At 42.8% G+C, this 15,012-nt stretch overlaps 1 protein-coding gene across 1 annotated transcript in view; it reads left to right on the top strand.

Annotated features, from left to right (window-relative positions):
- Window positions 1-15,012, top strand: part of GAS6 (growth arrest specific 6) — a 42,956-nt gene that overhangs the window by 15,734 nt on the left and 12,210 nt on the right. Inside the window, exons 3-10 of the mRNA XM_035114871.2 lie at window positions 600-624; window positions 953-1,015; window positions 6,567-6,689; window positions 7,630-7,752; window positions 10,342-10,467; window positions 11,937-12,058; window positions 12,877-12,995; window positions 13,946-14,135. Coding sequence (XP_034970762.1) covers window positions 600-624; window positions 953-1,015; window positions 6,567-6,689; window positions 7,630-7,752; window positions 10,342-10,467; window positions 11,937-12,058; window positions 12,877-12,995; window positions 13,946-14,135 — 891 coding nt within the window. The remainder of the gene's footprint in view (window positions 1-599; window positions 625-952; window positions 1,016-6,566; window positions 6,690-7,629; window positions 7,753-10,341; window positions 10,468-11,936; window positions 12,059-12,876; window positions 12,996-13,945; window positions 14,136-15,012) is intronic.

The following is a 15,012-nucleotide window of genomic DNA, read 5'->3' as shown; positions in this document are numbered from 1 at the left end:
GGTGCAGTAACTGTTTCCAGATCTTAAATTCCTTTAAAAGCTAGGCCAGTTGTTTCACCTGTAGCTTTATTGGGTGTCTTTGAGGGCATAATTGAGATCTTGCAAAATAAGTATCTCCTGGTGATGGTGACACTGGAAATTACTACCGTAGGTGTTTGGGGGGATTTGAAAAGATTGTCACTAAAAACCTGGTGTGAATGGGTTTGGACACTTTGCTTCAGCTAAAGAGCTGTTTTACAAACTGGAAGGGTCCAGAGAACCAACAAACGTTGACTCGTTTTATGGTACATTTGTTGTTTAGTTGTTTAGTCGTGTCCAGATCTGCTAATGGGTAAGCCACCCAAAATGGCAGGGTTACCGCCAGCCTACCTGCCCATCAGATAGTTTGAGGAAGCTGCTGGAGAGACAAGAAGAAATGGTGGTTTCTGGGGAAATCTTGCTTCTGCTGATCTAAAAAGGACTGTTGCAAAGCACATACCTTATCCCCTCCATTAAGACCACATTGCTCAAACTGTCAGGAGCTTATTTTAATGTGAATTCAATTGTAGACCAAATCTAATAATCATGTGCTCCCCCTCCCCCTTCTTTCTTTCCAACAGGATTATTTTTACCCAGGATATTTGGGTGAGTTGCAGTGATACCCTTTGCTTCATACTATTTTCTTGTCACTTTCTAGGCACAGTTAATATCTGCCCCAAAATGTGCCATGTAACAGAGCACATCTCTTTATCTTAAAAGAGATCAAGTTGCTGATTCTTCTTTTTCAAAAAGAGGCACATTTTATTTTGTCAAAATTAATAACGTTTATAGCATTTGAATTGTGTGTTTTTTCTAATAAGGCAGTTGTAGTCTAAATAGAACAAAAACAAGCAAACATGCTGAATAGAATACCAGGAAATCAGAAGTTAGTTAATATGCCAACTTGTTTAATGATAATGTTTTTGTTCTTCAGGATGTATTAGGAGGTATGGGTCACCATATACAGGAAATCCAAATTTCCATACATGTGTGCATAGTAAGTATTTTTCATATTTCTATGTTACTAAAGAAATATAGTATTGTTGGTTGTTGGCTCAGGTGAAGAGCAAGTCAAGTCCATGTGAATATTGCCCAATGCTCCTTGTGATTCTTCCCATCAGACTTCTACTTTGCTCCATTGGATAAAATATTGCCTGAATTTGGATTTCATAATAAACTATGGTTATGGTGGGCAGTGATATAGTGGAGAAGGAACATGGAGGAGTGAAGCTCTGATAATTTTTTGTCATTAGCAATGGCATCATCTGCTGGAGAAGGCTTAATCACTTGTGTAAGATCTGCCAGGATTAGATGACGGCTCTTCCCTGCATGTGAGCCCTTTGTGAGATAGGCTAGGACAGGCATCCCCAAACTACGGCCCTCCAGATGTTTTGGCCTACAACTCCCATGATCCCTAACTAACAGGACCAGTGGTCAGGGATGATGGGAATTGTAGTCCAAAACATCTGGAGGGCCGAAGTTTGGGGATGCCTGGGCTAGGATCAGCTGGCCCAGTGTTACCCAGTGAACAAAAATTTCTGCAGCACGCTAATCACTGCACTGACCTTTACCAGCTCACTTTTCCATAACATGGGGGGCGCTCTGGTCTAAACCATTGAGCCTCTCTTGGGCTTGCCGATCGGAAGGTCGGCGGTTCAAATCCCCACGATGTGAGTGATCTCCCATTGTTCTGTCCCAGCTCCTGCCAACCTAGCAGTTTGAAAGCATGTCAGTGCAAGTAGATTAATAGGTACCACTGTGGTGGTACTAGGTGCTGGTACTAGGGTCCAATATTCTGTCATAGTAATTCAAGGTGTGGCTGGCACTAGGCTTGGATGATATATCAGTATACTGATGTATATTGATATATTGCCCAGGACCGGTATGTGGGGGCAGACAGCGATGACAATTTCACTCAGCAGTGTATCGCTGAGTGATACCTCCAGCGCACTGAGGGAGAAACAAACTAGCTGGGAGCTGGAGGCAGAGGGACTCAAGCAGCGGAGGTTCACCAGCGATATGTTGGGTTTTTTGAGTAATCAAATTGCACCTGAGCCAGTCTGATGTCAGTACCATAGCTGCCAAGTTATCCATTTTTTAAAGGGATTTTCCCTTATGCTGAATAGGCTTCCTCACGAGAAAAGGGAAAACTTGGCAGCTATGGTCAGTACTGTCAGTTTAAGAAACAGTGCCGGTGTTTTGTTCTTAATTGCTCCAAAGCGCGGGTGTTACTCTGTGTGTATATAAGGCTCTGTTCAGAAGCAGTTTCTTGTTGGGAGTTTGGGGAGTGTTGAAGGTTGGGAGTTTGTAGGAGTTGGAGGAGGGTTGGAGTGTGGGTGGGTGAGTGCATTGATTTTTCTTTTGACTCTGCCGGAAGCATACTTCCATGGGCCACTGAAAACTGGGGTGTGAGTTTTTCTTTTAGCACCTTCAGTACCCAGTTTTCCCCAATACAAATATACCATTGGTGAACTACCATCATATTCTGCCCTGGCAGAGGGAGAATCAAGCTGAATCAGCGAGGTGCTTGGCTACCACCGCTTGGTCTGTCTTAGGGGAGTGGGGGGCAAGCGGGCAAGGTAGCTCGCCTGCCCCCTATGCCAGCGAAGGCAGAGGGAGCTTGGCCAAGGAGTTCCAAGGTCCTTGCTGCTCCACCACAAGTGGCAGGGGGCTCAGGGCTTGCTCCATTGGGGGCAGGAGCTTTCCATGGCACGGCAGGAGCCTGGCCATGGGACCTCAGGGCTCGCTCGGCTGAAGCCAGGAGCCTTTCCACCCCCTGGCTGAGCAGTAATGGCCACAGCCCACGAGGCGCTGGGGTGAAACCACCTCAGCTCCCACAATGAGAGCTGCAGCGGTTTCACTCGGCATCTTGCTGGCTGGGGCTAATGCGGCTTTTTTCAACATTGTGGTATTTCTCCAAACCTCGATGTTTGGCTGGCAATACACTGTGATGTTGAAAACCCAATATAGCCCAACCCTAGTTAGCACTACCAGAAGTTTCTTGCATGTGTGTACCAAGGACATTAAACACATTGCTGGAGAGGCTGGGATAATGAGAATGGGCTCTCTTGGTATGGTGGTCACCTTCACTGTTGAAAGTAAGAGTGAAGCCAAAGATATCCAAAGCATTGTGGGAAGAAATCCTTTGGAAGGTGAGGAAAAGGTAAGGTGATTGGCTAGGGAAGGCCTGTAACATGCTAACTTTTTTACTAGCTATGTGCCATGTTAGAAACTGAGATATCAAAGCTAGGAGCTAAATGGCACCTTAAACCTAGTTGTTGGGTGCAGCAACGGGATGTCTAGGCGCGGGGTTTTTTATAACAAGAATACTAAGCTGAAAATGAATGAACAGCAAAAATACTATGTTCATTTACCACATGGTCTAGTCCTTTCCCTGCCCACCCACCCCCCAATATTCTTCAGAGGGTCTCTTCTACAGTCTTCAGAAAGTAGCTGGAAGTGGGGAGGCAGAAAAAGCTCCTCCTTTCCTTCCTCTCTGGAGTTTTAATCTGAAATCTTAGGCGCAATACTGCACCTAGAACAATGGGAGTTTCGAACACTGCCCATGTGCAAAATGTCTCTGTTCAGAGGACAACAACAGAGGCATATATTGTTTGGAAATGAGGCTAAGAATGGGAGTGGTGACCAAGCAATGGTTTAAAGAATGCCATCTGCTGAGCAAGAATAGAACAGATGCAGTGTTTTTCCTGTGTGTGAAAAATGCTTCACATAACATTTATCTCGATAATCCTTAACAACCTGTAAACTTGGGTATATAAAGCTATGAACTCGCAAGGTTGCCTAAGGCAATCTGTTGTCTCTCAGATCCTGGCAGGGAAGCTCTTAGTTAGAAATGCTATGCTGTGCATGAGAGATAGCAAGCCTGCCTAAGGCAACATAGTGAGTTCACGGGGAACAAACAAGAAACCTCACAGCATGCATTCTTGGCTAACAGATTTATCCAAGGAAAAGAGACATACTGAGGACTGGCGTGGATATCATAGTAAAAGGATGATTAGAATCTCTTGTCCTTAGCTACTATTGTTCTTAACATTGGCATAGCTGACACACAGATCTCACCCATGGTAAGATTTATTCCTGAAATGAATTATGGGAGGTGGTAGGCATGATAATTAGCCAAGAGGAAAAGTTAGGGTTCCTTGCTATGCCTGCGCCATAGAGATACATAGAAGTTAGACTAGTATAGAACTCCTGGCTTTCTGATTCATTTGGGATACCTACTTTAAGAGGAGGGCAAAGTGCAACTGAACAGGAAACAATATAATACTCTTCAAATGAGTACTGACTTGGCAAAGTGGAGGTGGCAGCTTAGCTTTGTTTATTTTTACTGCAGCCATTTTTGTGTGCGTCTGTGGGATCTGTTTTGCTGCATTGGCTGTTTTCAATATGACTTTGTGAATATCTCAAACGGTTTAGACAAGTAAGCACTATTAGCAACATTTCACCTGAAATATTTGAATACCATGTTACATCACTGCTCTGCTGTCTTGTCTGCATCTTGATGATGCAGGTATTTGCTGCATTATTACAGTGCAGAACTGTGGCTGCAGAGTTGTATTCCACTGATTAGAGAGACTGTGATAATTCATGAAAGCTTCATTAGAGAAAGCTCAAATATGTGGTTTGGCAGTGCTCCTGTATCCCGCCTCCAACTATATCTTTCTTCAAGGTCTTGCTTACTGTTACGTACTTGGAAGAAAAAAAAATCCTTCCAGTAGCACCTTAGAGACCAACTAAGTTTGTCATTGGTATGAGCTTTCGTGTGCACGAAAGCTCATACCAATGACAAACTTAGTTGGTCTCTAAGGTGCTACTGGAAGAATTTATTTATTTATTTTGTTTCGACTATGGCAGACCAGCACGGCTACCTACCTGTAACTAGATACTTGGAAGACTTTGTGATGGGGATTGTCTTTGCCTTTCAGTAATGCTTCTTTTGCTTTAGTGTTTAGCAGTCTTATTGTAGAGACATTTTCAAACAGTACAGTTTATGGCTTTCAAGATTTTAGTGAGTATTATAGGTATGCTTCCCTTTGGCAGAGGATAGTCACATGCCGCTCCTTAAGAATTAAGCATTCTTTCCTCCCTTTCTTACAACAGAACATTCTGCTACAATTCAAGATAAGTTCCTATCTCCAGAATAAGAATTCCTGAAGCACTGTCTTGTTAGGCTTAGGACATAACATATATAATTATTATTAATAAATTGTATACCGTTTCTGCAATTAATGTTTTTTCTTCCAGAATGATGACTTCAAGTAAGAATGGGCAAAGTAAATGGTTCCCACATTTTTTTTCTTTGAAGAGTGAGCTCTCCGGGACAATAATTCATTTAGCTTGGCAAGCGTATTAACTTTTCTGTAATTGAGCAAATTGCCTAGAACAGTGGTTTTTCAACCAGTGTGCCATGGCACCCTGGGGTGCCTTGAAGGATGGTTAGGGGTGCCATGGGCAACACTCACCGCTTTCCCCTTCCCCCCCTTTCCTTCCCTCCCTCCTCTTATGCCCTCTCGTGTCTCTGCCTCCTAAAGGCTTGCACAGTTGTTTGTTGCAGCTGCCCTGGCTGCAAGCTTCCCAAGCGAATGGTGCCTCTGGGACTGGCCAGGGGGTGCTGGTTGCTAGGAGCTGAGGTGGCCTTGGGTGTAAGCAAGCAAGTGGGTGAGGGAGCCTGCCAGCCCTTGCTTTTGGGAATGGACAGACAAGTAGGAGGCCGGGCAGGCAGGCACTGTGCAGGCCTTTCTTGTGCTTTCTGTGTCCAATGCCTGCCAGGGAGCTGAGTGCCCAGTCCTGAAAGGGAGCCTTTCCACCATGCAGGCCCAGCAGTGCCCACTGCTGCCACTGTTGCCTCCCAAAGTAAGGTACTAGGCTCACATTCACCTTTGGCCAGTCTCCGCTGGGCTACTAAGGCTGGGGGACATCCTCTTCCCAGGCCCCTGTGAGGCAGTGTGATGAGGCTGCTCTTTGGGGCAGGGATGACAGCTCAGAGACCAGGGATGGTGGTGGCTGCCCGGAGGACTCCCAAGGAGAGGGGAGAGGAGGCTGAGGAAACCCTCCACAAGGGACGGTCTTTGAAAAAGGGTAAGAGCATAGCTGCCAAGTTATCCCTTTTTTAAAGGGATTTTCCCTTATGCTAAATAGGCTTCCTCGCAAGAAAAGGGAAAACTTTTCTCTGGGTAAGAGGCTGCCGGCTCTGCAGGCAAGGGGTGACGTAACTGGCCTCCTGAGCCCAAAGGTGCCACAAAAAGAATGTGCAGCAGTTGGTCAAATGAACCGCAGACTCCAAAATGTTGAAAACCTCTGGCCTAAAAAACAGTGTCTTGTGGCAATGCAGTGCTGCCATCTTTCTTTACAAAACAATGCTAATAACTGCCTCCTTTCTCCACCAGTTTTTGTTTATAGAGGCAAACAATGCATTTGCCACCTCCAGAATTTGTTTCAATGGTGATAGCAATATTGTTTTAAATAATTTGATTCCAGGGGTAAAAGTTTTTATGTGGTGTGTTTTCAACCCTTCCCTCCACCCCCAGATTTGCCAAATCAGTGCTTGCCTAGTCCGTGTCATAAAGACGGTACGGAAACATGTGAAGACATGAAAGGCGGATTCCTTTGCCACTGCAGACCAGGCTGGCAAGGAGAAAGATGCAATGAAGGTAAGTCTTGTTCTGTGCTGCTTGGTGGCTGTGTTCACGGTGAGGATAATGAGATGGGGAATGGTTGCGGCTTAGTGCATATGCTTTGCATGCAGACATTCCCGGGGTCAATACTACTACTACTACTACTACTACTACCACCAATAATAATAATAATATATTTATTTATATGCTACCCACCTGACTAGGTTGCCCCAGCCACTCTGGGCGGCTTCCAGCAAATCAAAACATCAAACATAGTAAAACATCAAACATTAATAACTTCCCTAAACAGGGCTGCCTTCAGATGTCTTCTAAAAGTCAGGTGAAGTTGTTAATTTCCTTGACATCTGGTGGGAGGGCGTTCCACAGAGTGGGCGCCACTACCGAGAAGGCCATCTGCCTGGTTCCCTGTAACCTCACTTCCCACAATGAGGGAACCGCCAGAAGGCCCTTGGAGCTGCATCTCAGTTTCCAGGCTGCACAGTGAGGGTTGAAATGCTCCTTCGGGTATACTGGGGCAAAGCTGTTTAGGGCTTTAAAGGTCAGCACCTGCACTTTGAATCATGCTTGGAAATGTACTAGCATCTGTAGGTAGTGGTGGGAAAGACTCCACTCTGAAATCCTTGAGAGTTGCTGCCAGTCGGTGTAAATCAGGGGTAGTGAATCCATCTCCCATGTGACAGATGCAGTCCCCGTGGCTTCTCCTTACCCTGCACAGAAATTGGGCTTGAAAACAACCTTTCATGGACACCAAAAGGAGGCTTTTTTCTATGGTGCAGGGTGAGTTTCGGAGATGTCTATAACTGGGGTGGGATGAGTTTACCCTCCCCTCTCATGCACTCTCAACTTTTCTGCTGAAAACCCCCCTTGCCCACATGACAGTGTAGTTTGAAAACAGTGATCTACTGCGTTTGCAGCACCAAAGTGAATACACCCAATATTTATTCTTTATTTCCAGATATTAACGAATGCGCCGAGCAGAATGGTGGCTGTAGACATATCTGTTACAACACGCGTGGCAGCTATCGCTGTACTTGTAATAATGGGTTTGAACTCATGGATGACAATAAAAGTTGCAAAGGTAAGATGTGAGTACAGAATAAAGCTTAAACCACATACATGAACCATAGGCTTCTTCATGCATGATGGTTCATTCACTCCCTTGCTGATTTAAAGCAAACTGATAGTTCGCTGATTCGGAAGAACTGCCAAACTAGAATTTGCATCAAACCAGGGATGGAGGAATGCCAGGAGCAAGGAAGCAAGCAGAAGAGGAGGAAGCATGTGTTACGTCTGACCTGCCCCAATGATTTAAGCTCCCTTTTGTGGGAATTAGACATTTAGCAAAGTTTTGCAGAAGACAGCTGTTTGACCCTTTAATTTGTTCCCTCCTGTAAAAACTACACTAGACTCTTAAAGTTTAAAGAACAAATAACTTTAACTTAGTGTAGCTGCAGATACAGATTAAATATACTGTGCAGGTTGATATTTCTTAAATTGCTAATACAGGGTGCGTAGACGGTTACAGACTATTCTGCTCTGAGGCAGACAGCAGCACAGCATAGCATAGCTGCTGTAACAGTTAAAGACTGTTCAAGTAACTGCCATAACTGAACCAACTGCCATAACTGCCACAGAGCGTATGACATCACAGAGTTCTACAGCTCTTGCAACTAACCCTTTACATGTGATGTGCATTTTGGATGCTAACATCCTACACCCTTATGTACTATGGGGCTATGATTGTTTCATTTTGTTGTTAGTCATGACTCCAGTGCTTTTCCAGAAGCCTACTGCACAAACGCCATTGGAATGAATGAAAGCTTGATAATATCAATGTTATATGGCGATTGTTCCCGAGAGGCATAGCCGTGTTGGCCTGTCACAGCAAAAATAGGGAGAGTGGGGGAAGGTGATGAGATAAGACAGGGGAGGGGATATATTGATTGGAAATGTATTGCATTTTTTTAAATACAATTTTATTCTGCACAAGCTGTTCAAGTGAACTCTTTTGCATCTGATAAAATGGGTTCTAGTCTGTGAAAGACAAATCAACAATACATTTACCAGTCTTGGTGCCACAGGACACTCCGTTCTCTTTATTAGCATTTTGCCACTGACAGCTAAATTGAACTGTTGCTAATACGTCTTAGTTTCTTACAACTATGGCTTAAGATTCCAGTATGAAAAGCCAAGTGTGCATGTCTAGGCATGTCTGTAGTTATACCACAGAACTGTCCAGCACCATAGCAAAGTGGTGATTCACAAAGGATTTGCATGTTGGGTTGTGCCAGCGTGCCCCAACTAACCAGCCTACTTTGACTCTGAAAAATAGTGCCTTGTGAAGTGTAGATTTTCTTAGTTTTTCTATATATTGCATTGCATTAGCTCATGAAATAGAGTTGAGTTTGGAAATGTATGAATATTTCAACAATATTTGGTGGGAATCTTCCTTAGAATTATTCAAGAAATTGTCCAGTAACAGTAAGTCTGGTGTTTCTTTCCTGCCTGTGTTTTTAGTAAACTATGTAAGACTTCTGTCTTTTCAACAGAGTAATGCTGTTGTAGTCTGCATACGGGAAAAACCCTACCCTGTACCCATTCTCTTTTGGCAGCCTTTCTAACCTGGTGCCTATCAGATAGATAAGCACACATGTGCACACATATATCTACAATTCCCATCATCCCTGACTCTTGGACAAGGTGGCTCAAGCTACTGGGATTCTAGCCCAAAATATCTGGAGGTATATTCCAGCGTATAAGATGACTGGGTGTATAAGACGACCCCCAACTTTTCCAGTTAAAATATAGAGTTTGGGATATACTCGCCGTATAAGAAATAACGACCCGGCATATAAGACGACCCCCGACTTTTGAGAATATTTTCCTGGGTTAAAAAGTAGTCTTATATGCAGGAATATACAGTACTAGGTTGGGGAAGGTTGTCCTATAGCGTAGGTTTCACTTGGTGCCTTCTAGATGTTGCCAAACTACAACTCCCACCATCCCTGGCCATTGACCAAGCTGGCTGGGGCTGATAGGAGTTGCAGTTCATGCCTGCAGGATCAGCTCTATTAAACACACATTTTTAAATCCATACCAAGAGAGTGGAAGGGGGTGCAGTGACATCAGTTTTCACACCCTGCTGTGCAAACAAAGGTCATATCAAGTTCTCGTTCACATTAGTATGCAATAGTGAATTTGGATAGGAATCTGCTCAAGAGCTGTGCACATGATTCCAGCAATAGAATCACACGCAGAAACATCTTCCCGTTTGTGTGTGTGTGTGTTAGTGGATGGAAAAGGCTTTGAAAATATGTTTTCATTTTTTCCTCAGCAAAACAAACAATTTGTCATTTCCTAATTCTGTGATCCTTTTTGTCCCACAAATTCTGACCTTATTTTATATTGCTGTCACATATTTCCTGTGATATTTTTTTTCTATGTTTCCCCTCTCAATAATGTGGTAGCATTTTACCCAAGATGCTATACGACTTACAAAACAGCAGCTTCTGGTTTCTGGGAAGAGTGAAGTCATTTCCTACTTCCATTATTTAGTTGTAACAATGGAATGAGAATTGACTCTGGACCAAGATGGAACTTGGGAATGATAGGCATTGAAAGAATGTTGACATTCTGATTATTGCTGTTGATTTTTGTTCCTTTTCAGATATAGATGAATGCACAGTATCACCAGGCATCTGTGGAGAAGCTCAGTGTAAAAACGTGATAAGCTCTTATTCATGTGTCTGTGATGATGGCTATGTTTATGATGATGTCAGAAAGGTTTGTGAAGGTTAGTAGATGGAATTAATTCAACAAAGATAATTCTGAGGCTTGATAGATTGCTGTCGTAAAGTTCCCCCCCCCTCGATAGTTATTTTTAAGTCTTTAGGGCAGTGATTCCCAAATTCCTCCCTCACCCCCGACCACTTGAAAATTTCTGATGGTCTTATTGAACCTCTTAAAGATTTTTTTGCCCTTTGTAGCAATCATAATGTAGGGTGCAATATGTGGTATGATTTTTAATTCTCTTTGTATTGCTTCTTTTATTTCATATGTTGCATTTTTTAATATTACAGTTTGCATTCCAAAGAATTCAAACTAATATAGTAAAATGCAATATAAGAAATAAAAGACCATTGAAATACAGTTTAAAATCCATGTGAATATGTAATGTGGACAGTGCTGCGTACCACCTGTATGAATCAGTGGTCCATGAGCTACAGTTTGGGAACCCTTGTTCTAGAGAACTGCTATCTTTTGAATATTTTTTTAGCATCATCAAAAATTTTGTCCTCATTTCTTTACTTGAATTAAGCCTGCATGAGACATTGTGGCCATGGTGTTTTCTTTGGATAGTGACCATTCAGCGCTGATAATGCTGCAAACAGGTTGCCTCATAATACCCATAAAGATGCAGTAATCTGAGTCTTCCCCTTGCAGAATGCCAATACATAACCAACAGTGAGTCTTGGAAGGTTCCCCTGGCGGACAAAATTAACAACCAATTTTAGCCCAGACAATCTCAGTAGAAGGTGACTAGGGAGAACTTGGTATTATGAAGCAATCCCTTTTGCATGATGTCAGAAATGAATTACGCAATTTCAGAGATAAGTGGATAGACATGGAATAGAACAAACTGAATCATATTACCATCCTGGCCATGCTTTCTATGCTATCACTAACCCATTTTCTAGCACTGATCTTGGAGTGTGGCATTCATTCCTGGATCTCAAAATTAGTATCCCCAGTCTCGCCTCTAATCCCTTTATGTTTCATCCACAATTTCACAATACAGACAGGACCCAACCAAATGATTCATTGGAGAAGTGTGAGATTATATAGAATTTGGGGATTTTATGACAATGGCATACCCCTAACAGATGAACAGCTGTCAACAAAATTGGGGGAGAAGAGGGAGTGTTGGCTTTATAGGAACCAGATCACCCACTTTGTCACCACCCCAAACTGTCCTTTCCCAATCCACCAGACCCTTGACTCCATTCAGAATTGTAATACTCATTGCAGCTCCAGAGTCCCCCCAAAATGTTGTCTGTCATATATGAAATTATTGATGATATTAAAGCAGAGCACCTTGAGTGCCCTATCTGAGTCCCCTCCACCTGCCCCAGAGGGAATAAGACATGCTAGATATTACTTTTGGACAACAGTTGTTATTGTTGTTTTTAAGCCCAGCACATTAAAAAGGAATGTACTGTAATAATCTGCATCTCTGCTTTCTCCATTGTTGCTGGAGTATAGATGTGGACGAGTGCGAACAGAAATATTGTGAGCAAGCATGTGTCAATTTGCCAGGAAGTTACAGCTGCCACTGCAATGGAAGAGGTGGAGTAAAACTTTCCAAGAACATGAACACCTGTGAGGTAGCGTGCTTACTTCTGTTCACCGAGATAAGATCGAAAGAATGCATTCCCAAAGCTTTGAAACAACTCTATACAAAGGGGAATACTCCAACTGTCTCAGGCTCCCTAAGACTGGAGGCAAACCCATTAAAAGGCCAGCATAACTTCAAAAACAGTGTGTCCCTACAGTGGATTTCAGTTCCTGGAATGCAATTAACTTGGTGTTTGTTGCCTGCTTTCTCCTCCCTCCCATTAATTCTCAAAAGGAAATATTAAATAGGAATATAGGAAGCTGCCTTTTTTCAGAGTATGATGTTTGTTTATCTAGCTTATAATTGTCTATTCTGCTTGAGAGCAGCTCTCCAGGGTTTCCACCGGACATGCCAGGGTTTGAACCTGGGACCATCTGCATCATAATCAACTTGTTCTTCTTTAGCTGTGTCTAAACATACATTTCTATGCCCAGACTTAATCTGCAGTTGCTAACTGGAATGAGGAGGGGTTGTTGGGAGTGGACTCAGCTATACAGCTGCAAATAAAACATTTTAGGTGTGTTGTAAAGTGTGGTATACAAATGTGACACTAGATAGCAATGGTGAACTATGGCAAATTCAATACATTTTTCAAAACGTTTTTTTAAAAAAGTATTTTCACAGCGTTTTTTATATGTGTGTAGATTCCACCTGGTGACTGTAGTCCCCTGGTTACTATTGGACAGTTGCAGTGGCATTGAATTATCAGTGTTTTGAAGATAAAAGAAATAAAAGAAAATCGCTGTTTCTAAACCTTGTCTTAAAGTTTTATGCGCGCAAATACGTGATTTGCTTTTCTCCCTGCAGGACATTTTGCCCTGTGTATCTTTTGCTACTGCAAAAAGCGTTAAATCCCTCTATCTTGGAAGAATGTTTAGTGGCACACCTGTTATCAAACTACGTTTTAAAAGAAAACAACCAACACGGTGAGAATCCATTTTTAATTAAAGAGGAAAGGTCTTTTCTAAACACATGCTAAACTGGGGGATAGGTATGGGTCAAAACAGATTATCTTTCCATGATCAATAACTTGCTGTCACTATTGTAGACTGAATTTAGAAAAGTATTTGTGGCTACAGACAGACAGTATGGTCTTTTGTAGGCAGTCCCATGTCACAATAACGTAGTTAACGTAGTTAACAGTCATCAACAGGTTTACCACTCCTATCAGCCCATCACCCATTCCCATCACCCCCCCCCTCTGAATATACATAAGGGTCTGGTTACTTCTGTTTCAGTGTATCTGAAGAAGTGTGCATGCACACGACAGCTCATACCAAACTAAAAACTTAGATGGTCTTTAAGGTGCTACTGAAGGAATTTTTAGTAGTGTTCATAAGCAGACATGGGGAACCTGTGGCTTCTCAGATATTTCTGGACTACAGATTCCACATACCTGACTATCGGCCATGCTGCCTGGGATTGATGGGAGTTGGAGTCCAGTAATACCTGGAGGACAACAGATTTCCCTGTCTTTAAGGCAGGCATCCCCAAACTGCGGCCCTCATATGTTTTGGCCTACAACTCCCATGATCCCTAGCTAACAGGACCAGTGGTCGGGGAAGATGGGAATTGTAGTCCAAAACATCTGGAGGGCCGAAGTTTGGGGGTGCCTGCTTTAAGGTACCGCAAGATTCTGCAGTCATGTTTGTCACCTAAGTGAAACCCCCTACCATGCCTTTGGATGATGTCTGCGCCCGTGTGTGTGTGTGTGCTTATGAATGACAGCTGTCATTGGCAATATGATTATATATCCGTTATAGTCAGTATCTGCATCTCTGAAATGAATCAGCTAGATGGAAAGCACGCTATCTTTCCTGATTCCCGAAACACTGCATAAAAAACTGATTTCTATTTCTTATATCTTTGTGGCCAGACTTGTGGCTGAATTCGACTTTAGAACCTTTGATCCTGAAGGCATCCTTTTCTTTGCTGGAGGCCATCGAGACAGTACGTGGATCGTCTTGGCTTTGCGCAATGGTCGGCTAGAGTTGCAACTGAAGTACAATGGAATAGGCCGTGTGACCAGCAGTGGACCAATGATCAACCATGGAATGTGGCAGACAGTGGGTATAGTACAGGCTGCTGTTCTCATGCCTTATAACTCTTTAAATCCCACACCTCTCAACTGTTTATTTAGAGCTCTCTGTATCTCTCAAATGATGAATTCTGACATTTAATATTTTAATACAGAGTATTGTTTTATTTTTCTGTAACATGATGTCAATCGCTAACCCCTAAAGAACACTTTAAGAAATACTAAAAACATTGTTTCATTAAAAAAAATTGTGGAAGTATTCTTGAATACTATTGTGTGCAAGAGAGAGAGACTCTTTATTTGTTAAGGAACTAATGGATAAAACACATCCTCTGCAGTGCTTTCCTCATAATTCCAGTTACGCCCTTTCATGTCTGGTTCATTTCCTCAACTATCATCAAAACAAACAGTTTCCTCCATTCAGTGGAACAAACTGTGAATACTGTTTGTTTGTTTGTTTGTTTGTATGCATTATAGGAGGAATTCATCCACATGCTGTTAGAAATGTTCTATCAGCGCAAGATTTCTGCTTGCCCAGCAGAACCATCTCTCTTCTCCCCTCTGCATGCGGTTCTAGGGGTTCTTCCAACGCTGCCCAGAACCAAAGGATCAGGAGGAAAAGGGGAGGAAGCCTTATTGCACTAGTGGATGTGCTTGCATGGGCTTCAACTAGCAGGGCCAGTTAATTAAAACTGGCCAAAAATAGTGTGTGTGTGTGGGGGGGGAATAATACCTTAACAGTATGGAGTGCTCAGTATGGAGTAAAATGATGGATAAGTTAAATGTTTTTTGTTTATAAATAGTTTAGACTTACTGTGGAAATATGTAATGCAGCTAACATGCACAGGCTTGTCAGCTTGCAGCAGTAAAACCAGAATTTCTGGGTTACATAATGAACATCTTGA

The sequence above is a fragment of the Zootoca vivipara genome, chromosome 4, assembly GCF_963506605.1.
Source record: "Zootoca vivipara chromosome 4, rZooViv1.1, whole genome shotgun sequence".
NCBI lineage: Eukaryota > Metazoa > Chordata > Lepidosauria > Squamata > Lacertidae > Zootoca > Zootoca vivipara.
Note: the sequence above shows the minus strand (reverse complement) of the source record. Positions and strands in the feature narration are given on the sequence as shown.